General features: G+C 40.4%; 1 protein-coding gene across 10 annotated transcripts in view; it reads left to right on the top strand.

Moving 5' to 3' along the window:
• Positions 1–13,174, top strand: part of stk32a (serine/threonine kinase 32A) — a 72,078-nt gene that overhangs the window by 26,128 nt on the left and 32,776 nt on the right. For all 10 annotated transcript variants that reach the window (XM_061751389.1, XM_061751386.1, XM_061751383.1 and 7 more), the window contains 2 exons: positions 2,834–2,985; positions 9,352–9,525. In XM_061751389.1, the coding sequence (XP_061607373.1) occupies positions 2,834–2,985; positions 9,352–9,525 (326 nt within the window). The remainder of the gene's footprint in view (positions 1–2,833; positions 2,986–9,351; positions 9,526–13,174) is intronic.

The following is a 13,174-nucleotide window of genomic DNA, read 5'->3' as shown; positions in this document are numbered from 1 at the left end:
CCCCGCCCACAATAACAACAGCCCAGGTTTTTGAACAGCTGAGGAGGCTTCGACCCAACAAAGCAGCAGGTCCTGATGGAATTTCCCCTGCGACTGCTGAGGGCCTGCACACTAAAGGTGTGTGATCCTCTTCAACCTTAGCCTGGGACGGGGGATGGTCCTACAGCTGTGGAAGACACCTTGCATCGTCACGGTCCCTAAAAAAAAAAAAAAAAGATCCTCGTGAGCTTCATGACTTCAGGTTGGTTGGCCCCACCTAACAAGTGACGAAGACAATGGAACGGCTGCTGCTTTACCACATGAGCAGGTCCACAATACCCTTGGCCCTCTGCAGTTTGCCTATCAGGAGAAGGTGGGAGTGGAGGATGCCATACCTGCTCACTCCGCCGATCCCTTTTTCACTTGGACAGAGCCGGTGGTGTTGTGAGGATGACATTTTTGGACTTCTCCAATACCTTCAACACTATCCAGCCTCTGCTACTCAGGGACACACTGGCAGAGATGGGCGTTAGTTCACACCTTGTGGCATGAATTACTGACTATCTGACAGGCAGACCCCAGTATGTGAGGCTGGGGGACTACAGGTACCACACTGCGGTTAGCAGCACAGGTGCACCACTGGGTACTCTCAAATGCCCTGCTCTATAACTCGGACATTTAGTACAACTCTGTGATTGTGGGTTATATCAGCAGTAGACAGGGGGAGGAGTACAAACACTGACTGAGGAGTTTGTCACATGATGTGACTCCAAACACCTGCACCTAAACAACACCAAGACCATAGAAATGGTGGTAAACGTAGGACGCCGAGACCTTAACCTGAATCGGTTCATATAAATGGTAACAGGTTGGAGATTGTTCAAATGTACAAATACCTGGGTGTGCAACTGGATGAAAGGCTGGACCAGACTGCCAACTCTGGGGCCCTGTGCAGGAAAGGACATAGCCACCTGTACTTCATCAGAAGACTGGCTTCCTTAAACATCTGCCAAATGATTCTGCAGATGTTCGACCAGTCTGTAGTGGTGAGCACTCGCTTGTATTTGTGGAAGTTGTGTGCTTGGTGGGCACCATCAAGAAAAGGGACGCTTCTCGACTGGATAAACTGAGGAGCAAGGCGGCTCTGTTGTAGACACAGAGTTGGACACCCTGACACCTGTGGCAGAAAGTATCACACCGAACAAGCTCCTGTCCATCATGGTGAATCCGGGCATCCACCGCAGAGTACCATCTCCAGGCATAGGAGCAAATTCAGTGACGATGTTTCTGCCCTGCTCCACTGACAGACTGATGAAATCCTTCCTTTCCTGTGCTATGCCGCTTTTTAATTCCACCCTGGGAGAGAAACACTAATATCATATTCCCCCAACTCTGTACTGCACTGTCAACATTTTGCACATGGATTACCATGTACCTTATTTCAGACCTTCAGACTGCTCTTAAATTGTGACTTGTATTTGTTTTTTAAAAAGATTGAAAAAAAGGAAACGATTTCTTGAGATAATGTTTAATATTTTTCATTTCCATAAGATATTGAATACTGTTTAATGATTGTATTTTTCGTATCTTTAATATTATTAGTAATTTGTCTGCTTTGCCTTGTTGTTGTGTTGTTGTCATTGTGAAGAGAACTGTAACAAGAAATTTTCCTTGTGAATGAATAAAGTATCTATCCATCAATCTGAGGGGAAAGGGTCATTATAGGTATAGGGGCTATTGGTAATGTAGTGGTTCACTTAACTGACTTTCGTGCAGACTCGATTACTGGTCAATGCTCCATTCACAATTGTCTTGCGAATGACTGGGTGCAGTACTAAATGAGGAGGGATAGCCTGCAGCTAAAGGATAAAAGGTAAAAAAAAAAAAATTTTTAAAACATTAGTAGGAAGCCAACAGCAGAACAAGTCAGTGAAATACCTTCCATCCCATTCCAAAAGTATCTGTAAGATATTATTGCAAAAAAATAATGACTCCATGATTCCACCAACTGAAATACCAAAACTATATCCCATACCAATACTCATACCAAACTATTTTGCTTAAGCAATAGAGTTTGGTATGAGTTACCAAAGTAAGACTCAAATCGGAATTCTTATTTTCCAAAGTGAACCAATAGTTCTGTTGATCAATCAGCAAAAAGCAATGTTTGTTGCTCCAGCCTTAATAAGCAAACTGTACCATACTCCTTCCTCTGGTCAACAGATGGAAGTGTTGAAAAGTGGGATGGTAGAGGCCAGATAATTAGGTATTGCTTGGTGGAAACAGGGCATATTCCATTAAGTTAAAAGTACAGCATGTTAAGTTAGAGCAGGAATCAATGAGTGCTGAGTTCCAAACTGCCATTAACATCGCTGTCTGGCAATCCAATGCATACATCTGGATTTGGTGGTGAACTCTTTATTTCATAGAGGGCAACTTTTAATTATTCATTATACCAAGACATTTTGAACAATCCTATGCACCCAAATTTATACATTATTGAAAAAAGCAAGGTTTTTGAAGGCATTCGAGGATAAGTTTCCTCTGAGCCCTCCCATCTATCATTTGTTTTCACAAACACTCTGAAAAAAGGTGTTCCAGAGTTTGTAAACATACACCTACAAAAGGGGGCCCAACTTATTATTACTATTACTTCTTATGAAGTTAGAATTGACTTCATAAAAGCTGCTGTAGGTGTATTGTTTAAGCAAGCCAATACATTTGTTAGTGTGTGCCACTCAGTTGACAGTAATAATAGATAACAGTAAAAATGTGAGGATTTAATGCCATCATGTCATCATTATCATCTGTATCTGAAGATTATTTTGCATTGAAAGAGTTCCGCTTTTCTCAGGTTTGCATTGTGCAGAAGAAAGACACTAAGAAGATGTACGCCATGAAGTACATGAACAAGCTGAAATGTGTGGAGCGTAACGAAGTGAGGAACGTATTAAAGGAGCTGCAGATCATGCAAAACCTGGAGCATCCTTTCCTGGTGAACATCTGGTAAAGCCACCAATTTTTCAACGAGGGTTTTTGTTTTGTGTCTTGATGGGTCTTTAGTCGGTCTGTTAGGTTTCATTTGGATGAAATAGCAATTGCAATACAGTACACTCAAAGAAATATATATTGGAAGAAAACCCCTTTTGTGAACACCTCTGAAGGAGTCATTGATTTCCAATTCCACTGCCTTCCCTCATGACCACAACAACCATTTGAATGCAAGGCATTGTCCTAGTGACACTGTCCATCAATGCAATGAAATACAGTAAAAAAAGAAAATGACCCTTTAAAAGGCTGTTCAATCCGTTTAGCAGTGAGTCATGAACACCCACCTTCCGTGCACATCATCCGTCTCTTTGAAGTAGCTAAAAGGAAAAATGTAGTTTGCTTACGCATCGCAAGCTTCACATTTTTGCATCCCATTTGCCTCACTGCATTTGGGGAATAGAATGACAAACAACTCATAATCAAGATGAGTCATCAACTACTTTTAAGCAACTTTATCATCATAATTTTAAATAGTATTGAGCACCTAGAATCACACCTTGTAGATGCTTCATAGGTGTGGCTTGTTACGTTTCTGTCTGAAAGGCATCATTAATTGATGATAAGCACACCTCTGCTACCCAGAGTTCCATCAAGCAGAGATTAAGAGGAGAGAAGAACTGACATAGCTGAATAAAAATGAATCACCTCCTCACTCCCTTTCAGTCTATTTGTATCAAATGTGCACACTTTGTTTTTATTTATTGCTCTTTTGGATCAGATCCCTAGGAACAAACATAGCCCTTATATTACTTCATATCGTTCAAAATCATTGCACTAGCCTGGCAGAAAGATTACTGTGAGAGAAACACAATAAAGAATTTCACAGCCATAAACAATTTAGGAAAGAGGGTGAAAAGAGAGGATGGGATAGGAAAGGGCAGCCGAGCATGGAGGAGGCTGCAGACGCGGGCAATGTACTGACTTATCAGACAAACAATGACAGCGCATGTTTTCTGGCATGCTGCATGTGGGGGGTGGAGGAGTCTGGAAGTGAATGCTTTTGGCAGTGGAAACTCCCCCCCTGGGAGGGGTGGTTTCCTCTGGAGATATGCTTGGGTCAGCGGCTTGCCAGCTCGCCCACTCTCTCGGTTGTGTTGAGCTGGCACATGTTTGTCCTGAGTTTAGCATTCAAGGTTAAAAACTGAGACATTACCTGCAGGCAAATGAACTGGACAAGACCATTGTAGGAAAATGGATTTCCTCTCTTTTTAGGAACTGTGAAAATGAATAATAGTCCTTTTTTCTCCATTAATCAACTCTGGTAATGGCTAATTGTTAGAATCCAAAGTAAATGATTGTTCCTTTATCAGGGTAAATTGTAAAAGTTTAGTATCCTAAAGAGATACCCCCAAAATTGAATAAAAGTAAGGAGAATTAAATTTATGAATAGTATGTCCACTGCTAAGACTGTTTTGGCAGAAAGTAAATAACAACAGTATCCTTTATTTTGTAGCCTTAGACCGTATACAGTGTTCCCTCGCCACTTCGCGCTTCACGTTTTGCGGGTTCAGTGCTTTGCGGGTTTTTCCAAAATATTAATAAAAATTAATAAATAAATAAAAAACAGCCATATCGGCAGCCATATTGCGGAAAGACGCGTTGTTTCATGTTGATGCGCGCGAGAGGTTTCCCTGCATGCCAAACAAATAGATGAGTTGACTCAGAGGCTTTGTACATGCCTGTACATGCCTGTACTGTACGGGAACTCATACAAGGCGCGTGATTGGTTCCCGGCGCGACATTGACCAATGAGAGCACGAGTGGATTTATCCCATGAGCTGATTGGCTGCACATCATCGCAGCCTCACCCAGCATCTTCCCTTGTTGTGTCTCGCCAGTCTCGCAAATCCTACGCGGTTTTTAACCTTTCGCGGGGGGGTTCTGGTCCCCATTAACCGCAAAAAACGAGGGAACACTGTACTTACTTACTATGCTCCATTCACGCACACATCGCTCTTCCGCAGAGAAATGTCTCCATGCGACACTCATTGTGCCCAATTTAAAGAGAATGAGAGGAGTCGCTATAGTTGGAAGTTGGCTGTGTTAACTCCCACAGCGGTGCAGACCGGCCTTTTTTTTTAAATACGCCGGCTGCATGTGTCTGCCAAATTACGAAAACCCGGACTAACCTGCTCTCGAGCAGAGTTGCGCCACGCCTAATTTTGGCTGGTCACGAAAACAGAGCCCTTTCAGTCCAAGCACCCATTAGGACATCACAGCCAAAACTGTTCTGGTGGAACCGTGAGTCTCGTTTCACATATGACGATTTCAAGCCGTTGGTGCGCATTTGCATTGTACATGCTTCCAGATTGACATTGCCAACTGAAGAATTGTTCTTGCATGCGTGCCTTTTCAGTCGTTTTTGAAGGTCCACCTGAACGGGGATCATTTTCTGGGAAAATGGGAAACTTTTCAAGAACACAAAGAACAACTGTTTCCTATTCTTGCTCTGTCAAATCCTAAAATTGCTTTTATAAAACAATTCATTCTTTTAGGCTAACCTCACTGACAAATACATGCAATTGTACAAAGTCATTTCATCAGTGCTACAGGACACAGTATACAATGAAAAGCTTAAATTGCTTCAGGGGCACCCTGTTTTGTACCAGCAGTCTTTTACAACTGTGTTTTACAGACTGACACGCTTAGTCATTTTCTATTCATGGTCCTATTCCCTCAGAAAACACCAATAGCAATTTCTTATAAAAGCAATGGCTTGAAAGCAATGACACGTGACTAAAGCATATCCTCCAGGAATAGACATTATGTTATGCATAAAAAGTATTCCAATTTTTGCAGAGAATATACCTTACTTAGGTATTGGATTTTTATACAGTACCTCTACCTCAACTGTACTCATCACCTTTGCTGATACAAAAAACTTGCAAGTTATCATTGCTGGTATTATTAAAGTAACATAGGTTTATTTTATTAAAATTTCTGCATGCCTCTGTGGATGTGAGCTCAGGCATAAGGTGGCATAGACTGATGGTAGCCATCGGACAGCGGGAGGTGTTAGGGGATAAGACAGACTGACAGTACGTAGCCAACACATCAGTTTGAGTATACAGCCAGCTGTTTCCCTTCAGCAAAGGACATTGGTTGTTTAGAAGCGTGTGTTTGTGTGTGCGTGCATGTGTATTTGATTTATCCATCAATACATGATAAGAGAGAAAAAAAAGAGTCTAACTTTTAAATTACTCAGGATCACCTCAGTCTGAATTGAATTTTCTGAAAGTCGGACTAACACACAGTTTGAAACGTCTCGTAACTGAAATCTGATCATGCTTCAGTCCGTGCTGATGAGCAATACCTGGAAATCAAATATTAATTGTTGTCATACTCCAGGCGAATATTTTATTGTCATATGTCTTGCGAAATGGCAAGACTACAAGAGCCAGAATAGATCTCATTTGTGCAAAAAGTAAAGTTACATCGCCAAGTTATCAATTTTTATAACTATTCTTAACTACATCTAGCTATGACAAAGAAACAAGACTAAATGGAGTTGTCTAACTGGTGGTAGCTTGACTAATGTGTGACTGCATATCATGTAATTGCAATTCTAATTTATACAAGCGTAACAGTAAAACGAACGAAGATTACCTCTGATGAGTTTAGCCCATTTTTTTCTCTTGAAAATTATGGCTGAATTCTAAGTTTCCTTCCTAAGGTTCCAAGGATCTTCTGTACTATGATTTAATTCCTTTTGCAAGGAATTGACAGTAATTGTGTGATAAACTGTTTGGCCTTGTGCAGCATTTCTATTAAATTTGAAAGGGAGGAAAGGAGTGCCTTGTAAGGACATTATCCAGTGAGTTGCTGTGAGACTTCCATTATCGAAGTGGCCTGCGGTGCCTCTGTCTCTCTAAAAGCTTCATGCAGGATGCGTTCCCTCAGGATTGGCTGCTTGGAGGCCACAAAGCGGTCACATTCAAACACATGTGATAGGAGAGGCACAACGAGACAGACAAAAAAACAGGGACAGCTCGAGAAGGAAAATGTTACCAAAGCTGTCTTGGTACCGGGAAGACATCCAGGAGTCCTTATCCCCATTCTGACTGTTGCTCTGCGCACAAAAAAGCAACAAGCTGCTAATGGATGTTCAAGAACATGAAGTATTTGTACTCCATTTTGTCCACACCATTATTTTTACCATCTGCTCTATTCAACCAAGAAGTATTGTTGAAAATAGTGAAAAATGTTTTTTTTTTTTTTTTTTGAGCTATCTAATAGAAAAGACCGTTGAAAAGAAATAGATAATGGAAGCAGAAAAAGAGGACTTTATAGCATATTTATCTATTTTCTATAGTCCTTGTCCTCATTACGAGCCTATCCCAGCTCAAACTTCGGGCGAGAGATGGAGTACATCTTGGATTGGTCTTGAGCCAATCGCAGGCCACATATAGACAAACAACCATTCACACCTTTGGACAATTTCGTCTTCAGTTAACCATACGTTCATGTTTTTTTTAAGGAAGCGGAAGAAATCAGAGAAGCCTGGGCCGAGATTCCAAACCCGAACCCACAAGTCACCATACCGCTTTCACTTGATAGTAATATTAATAAAAAGAAAAGCACATACATTTTCATTTGACACAATTAAATAGCTGTATAAGAGAGCGGGTTACTCTGCCACGCAAGCAAGTAAATGTCTAATTTGTGTCTGCTAAATGTGCATGTGTCAGCTTGGACTCATTATAACCTTGACTAACTGGGTTAAAAGGTAGATTGCTCTCTATTTATAAGTGTCTATGAAGGAGCGGTGGAAAAAGTGAGATTTGGAGAGATAATTAGACTGTTAAAATGATTAATACAGTGGAACATCCTTAGTAAGGTCACAGTACATACACAACCCCAGCAGTTTTTGTCATATTTAATTTGCGATTTTCTTTTCTTAAAATTAGCAGCAGGTTAGTGACATACTATAATGAAAATCTGCTATCTTTGAGGGAAAATTCAAAAGTGTGGAATTTAAGGAGAATGAGATGGTATATCTGAGCTCAGATTTTGTTTGAAATGTTTTTAATACTATACTGCTACAGAGTAGTTTTTAGTAAGAAATCATACAAAAAGTCATCCATCCATCCATTTTCTGTACCGCTTAAAGTCAGTCTGCTATAAACTAGTGTGATGACAAACTTTATCTTTTTACTGGCAGCCTCCTCTACTTTTTTCTTTTTACATAAGAGAGTATATGGAGAGTATACAGTATACAGATACACCGGTATCTTCAAAGAAAAGTCAAATGCAGAACAGGTTACTTGTGTCTAACCATGAAAGGTTGATACTGTAAATATAGCTTTTTTTTCACTTTCATGATCATTATCGTCAAATTTCACCATTTCACAAATAGGAATTCCAACTTCAATGGATGCAACATGGCATTTCCTGATCAAAGGCTGGAAATGTCCTGCAACGCACAATATTCTCATGGAGTGGTAGTGTATCCTCTTTCCAACCTTGGCAGGTATTCTTTCTGCCCTGTGAGGACAATAAGATGTTAAGTGGTCTCAGCATTATCTGAGCCCTTACAAACAATTTGGAGTCAGCTCAATCAATTACTACCCATGCAGCAGAAACAACACAACTCGCCAATCTAAATGTGAGGTTATGTGTGAATGAGGCTACGTTTCTAGCTTATCTTTTAGACAGGCGAGAACAGTTTGGCCTCAGTAGGAAGCTTGAATGGCAATCATTGCAACAGCAAAGCAGTGAGCTGCATGCTGATTTGGACTTCCCCTCTCTCTCTCTCTCACTCTCTGAATAGCGATTCGTGATTAATGGATGACAACATGTAGTATTATTACCCTGACATTGCCTTTCACACAAATAAGTGCGATTCAGGAATACAATGCTGCAAAAAAGAGTGGAGTGAATATTGACTTTATTATTTTTATATATGTGCCCTGCGATTGACTGGCGCATCCTGTCTCCTGCCCAAAGTCAGCTGGGATAGGCTCCAAGTCACTTGCGACCCTAATGAGGTGTACAGAAAGTGGTATAGAAAATGGATGTATAGATTATACTTAAGGTTCCTCCAGCAACATGATCACCATGTTTTATAAATGCATGTTTTATAGCAATCCAAAACACCTCAATTCCTGCCCCCCAACACACTCCATAAACAAGGTGGGCATGTATTACTTGGGCTAATATTATTAATTTGGCCACAAAAACATAATCTACGAATTAAAAGCCCAAGGGGTTCCATATGACAAGTAACCCGAAAGATGTAAACATTCAACTAATTACAGTGTGTCCCTGACTGCTGCATTGCTTTGTCACTGCTCACGTCTGCGCCATTTTCCACAACTGCAGGTACTCCTTCCAGGATGAGGAGGATATGTTCATGGTGGTGGACTTGCTCCTAGGAGGAGATCTGCGTTATCACCTGCAGCAGAACGTCCATTTCTCCGAGAGCACGGTCAAACTGTACATCTGTGAATTGGCCTTGGCCCTGGGATACCTGCGCTCCAAGCACATCATACACAGGTTAGATGTTTATATTGATTTATTAGAGAAGGTCCCATGCCTCTCTCCCAGCTGCTCAGTACAATATGACGATAATTAGAAAATAAGAATAAAAATGGAATGAACACCCAAACTTATTTTTACATCTGGAAAGGATATGAGAAAAATGTATTCAAAATTTCGAGCAAATCAGAGGTCGACAGAAGTAGTTTCCACTGCATTTTCCTCTTGGCTGTCCACTTCGTTTTTATTTAGTCATAAAAAGACTGCTTAGTCAATGTGCAGAAAGGTTCAAATAGCTTGACGCAAAGGTCCCGCCCGACACAACCATTATCCCTGGGCGCAAGATAAAGGCTTATTTAATTTGTAAACTGCAGGTTAAGTGCTTTTTAAGCAGGGCGGGCCACATGGCGGCTGCTGCCAAACTCTACTGGGAGAACCAAAAGTCCTCAAATCCTCAACTAAGTGAGACTACTCTCAGGACGATTAATCCTCCATTTTAAAGTTATTTAATCTTCCTACAGGCAACTACACTTTCCCTAAAAAGTATATTTATATGTGGTGTTGCGTCTAGTACAAATGGCCTTAATAGGCATTGAGGGCAGGAAAGCCCTTTGAAATTTGTACTATGGAACAAGTTTACATTTCATAACTACAGTTTTAAGACCCTTTGACACAGCCTGTAAAAGCTGTCATTTTCCCCCTTTTTCCACCGGGGTGTTGGTCTGTATAATCAGCTTGTTTGGAAATAATATCATGAGAACCGTAGCAGAGGTACCCATGTGTGAAGGAAGGCTGTAAGCCAACACAGGGGTTTAAAGTATGATACTCAACATTTAATCCTACTGCCCTGTTGTGTGGATTAACACATTTTCTATACATCACATAAGGAACTGGAGTCGATGTCTTCTCACATAGTTGTGGCAATACCTTCGCTGGGTTCTGTCTTAAAGGCGAAGGCAAATAAATGCTACAATAGTTAAGACTCTGACGCTGCAATTTTGCAGGATCTGTGTCTAACAGTGGCTTTTCTGAGCTAGTTAGATTGAATTCACTTTCTGACTTGTACGTACAATATTATATTAACAGCGGTACCTTGACTTACCATACATTGCCCCAACTTATGAGTTTTGTGAGTGACGAGCCGTTGCTTGGTTGATTTTTGTATTTTTTTTTGCTTTGTGTTGAGAGCCAAAAATAGAGTGACGAGTGCGCTTCAGATATGCTGCCGCCCGAGTGAAGTAAAAAAATAAAATAAAAATGGAGCCGTTCAAGTACTGGAGAGCAACACACGTGATGCTCTTCCAGCAGTTTATTGAACAGTCCAATCAGTAAAACACACAAATACAAAATGAGAACACTTGCAAGGAGCGCATCTAGTTCCTGATGTCACTAGGCCACTCCCTAAAGATGCACATCCAGCACACGAAAACTACAGTACGTAGGTCTATAGTAATTACAGTTCATTTCTATAGTTTGTCTCTCATTGTTTTTTACACATTTTTATACAATACAGTGGTATATTTCTAAAATTAAAATCACGTAACAAAACATCTCTTGATCAGATGCTGTGAAATGGACCAATCAGAGCCAAGCTGTTTTTAGAATCAGGATCATCTTTATTTGGCAAGTATGTCCAAAAAACACACAAGGAATTTGTCTCTGGTAGTTGGAGCCGCTCTAGGACAACAGTCAATTGACAGAGAACACTTTTGAGACATAAAGACATTGAGAAAAACAGTCACTGAGCAATAAAGGGTTGCTCGTTGTCGGGTAATGTTGGTACAATTTTTTTTGACAATTGTGCAAAAAGATGCAGAGTCCTCTAGCACTTAGAGCAGTTTGAATGACTAATACTGCAATAGTCCGGTGCAATGACCATTGTGCAAAGGGCGCCGAGACTTCAAGGAGTGTATGCAGTTTAAAGTGACGAGTAGTGTGATAATCCGGGACAATGTTGATTGTGCAAGTGGTGCACATGGTACTCTGGCATGAGTGGCCAGTATTGGTCAACAACAGATATGCAAATAGTGCAGCATGGCGAGACTACTACAGTGAGTTCACGAGTAATTTATAATTGGCCCGACAGAAATGTGACAACAAACTCAAGACAAAAAAAACAATTGCCAGCATGTTGCAATGGAATTGTAGGTTAGCTGTTTAAGAAGTTAGAAGAAGAAGAAGAAGAAGAATCATCTTTTATTGTCATGAACATGCATGCATGCATGCATGCACACGAAATTTGTTCTCTGCATTTAACCCATCACAGTGAACACATACACATGTTAGTGGCAAGAGGGAAGAAGCTGTTGGAATGTGTGCTAGTTCTAGTTTGCATTGATCGGTAGCGCCGACCTAAGGGAAGCAGCTGGAAGAGCTGGTGACCAGGATGTGGAGGGTCCAAGAGGATTTTCCATATATCAATTGCGGAAGATGAGTCATCCAAAAAGAGCAAAGCTTATTTACATGTTGCATAATAATGAGAAATCCGCCCGTCTCAAATGCCAGGCAGAAAAGATCAACTAGAATAGCTTGAAAAGGGACATTTTGGGCATTTCCAATCAAAATTATCATGCAAACCCATAAAAAAACATGAAAGATTATCAAAATTAAATTAAAAAAAAACTGATGGAAGGGGATGTTTAAGTTATGACCTTTGATGAGGGAAGGAATTTGAAGTCAAGATACCACTGTCTACTTGCCTTTTTGACCAAGTAATTTTGAATTTAGTGACTCACGTTGCAGTTGTATGGGCAGGTCAGTGTTTACTTCATGGTGCTGTCTGCCTAAACTTTATTGTATCCAAACTGAAATGACCTCCCAACCATACAATGCAGCATCCTCCCTGACATTTGGTGGTGTACAAAACCTCAGTGTCAGCACACAATGATCCTCACAATCCTGAGTGCGCTTAGCATGAAAAGCCTCAACATGTTAAGCGTCTATGAGTAGCACGTTGTTGCAGTTTTTTAGGAGTAAATGGATGTCCAAGTTGTGTCCACTACTCACGAAGAAGCAAAGATATAACGTCCTTCTCATGATGACAAACAGGAAACATAACAGCAATGGAGAACAGAAAAAAAAAATGACACCAACTCATGAGTAGCAAGATTGCATGCTCATCGGTGGTCTTGAGCATCATCCAGAAGAGAAATAAAACGAGACGGAGTATTAAGTTGAAAATTAATTCAGTCCATTGAGTGAAATTCAAATTTAAGTAGCCTATATATTGATATGATCTTTTCTATTTTAGTGCCGGAGAGGACAGACTTGCCAGCTGATGCTGTGATAGAATCAACAGCTCTTCAATCTGCATTCATTAGTTTTAAATGAGATGAGACACTCATCTCATTTCTATGGAAATTGAATGAAATTTTTCTCACAGATGTTGACATTCTGACTTGGTACTAGTGGGTACATAAAGAATTGGTTTGAGAGCAATCTTTTGTGATTTAATTCCTCATAAGAATAATTGCTGTGTATCTGAATAACCTTGTCTTCTAATGTGCAACTCAAGAGATGCCCTATAAAGTTTATTTAAATAATGTAATGATCCTTGCTCCATATTCTATAGTACCTGTTTGGTCTGCGCGATATGGCCTTCAAATAAAATCTCATATTTTTTTTTCACAAAACAGATATTAGCATTTTATACTAAAGCTTTAAGAAT

The sequence above is a fragment of the Phyllopteryx taeniolatus genome, chromosome 17 (genome assembly GCF_024500385.1).
Source record: "Phyllopteryx taeniolatus isolate TA_2022b chromosome 17, UOR_Ptae_1.2, whole genome shotgun sequence".
NCBI classification, from domain to species: Eukaryota; Metazoa; Chordata; class Actinopteri; order Syngnathiformes; family Syngnathidae; genus Phyllopteryx; species Phyllopteryx taeniolatus.
Note: the sequence above shows the minus strand (reverse complement) of the source record. Positions and strands in the feature narration are given on the sequence as shown.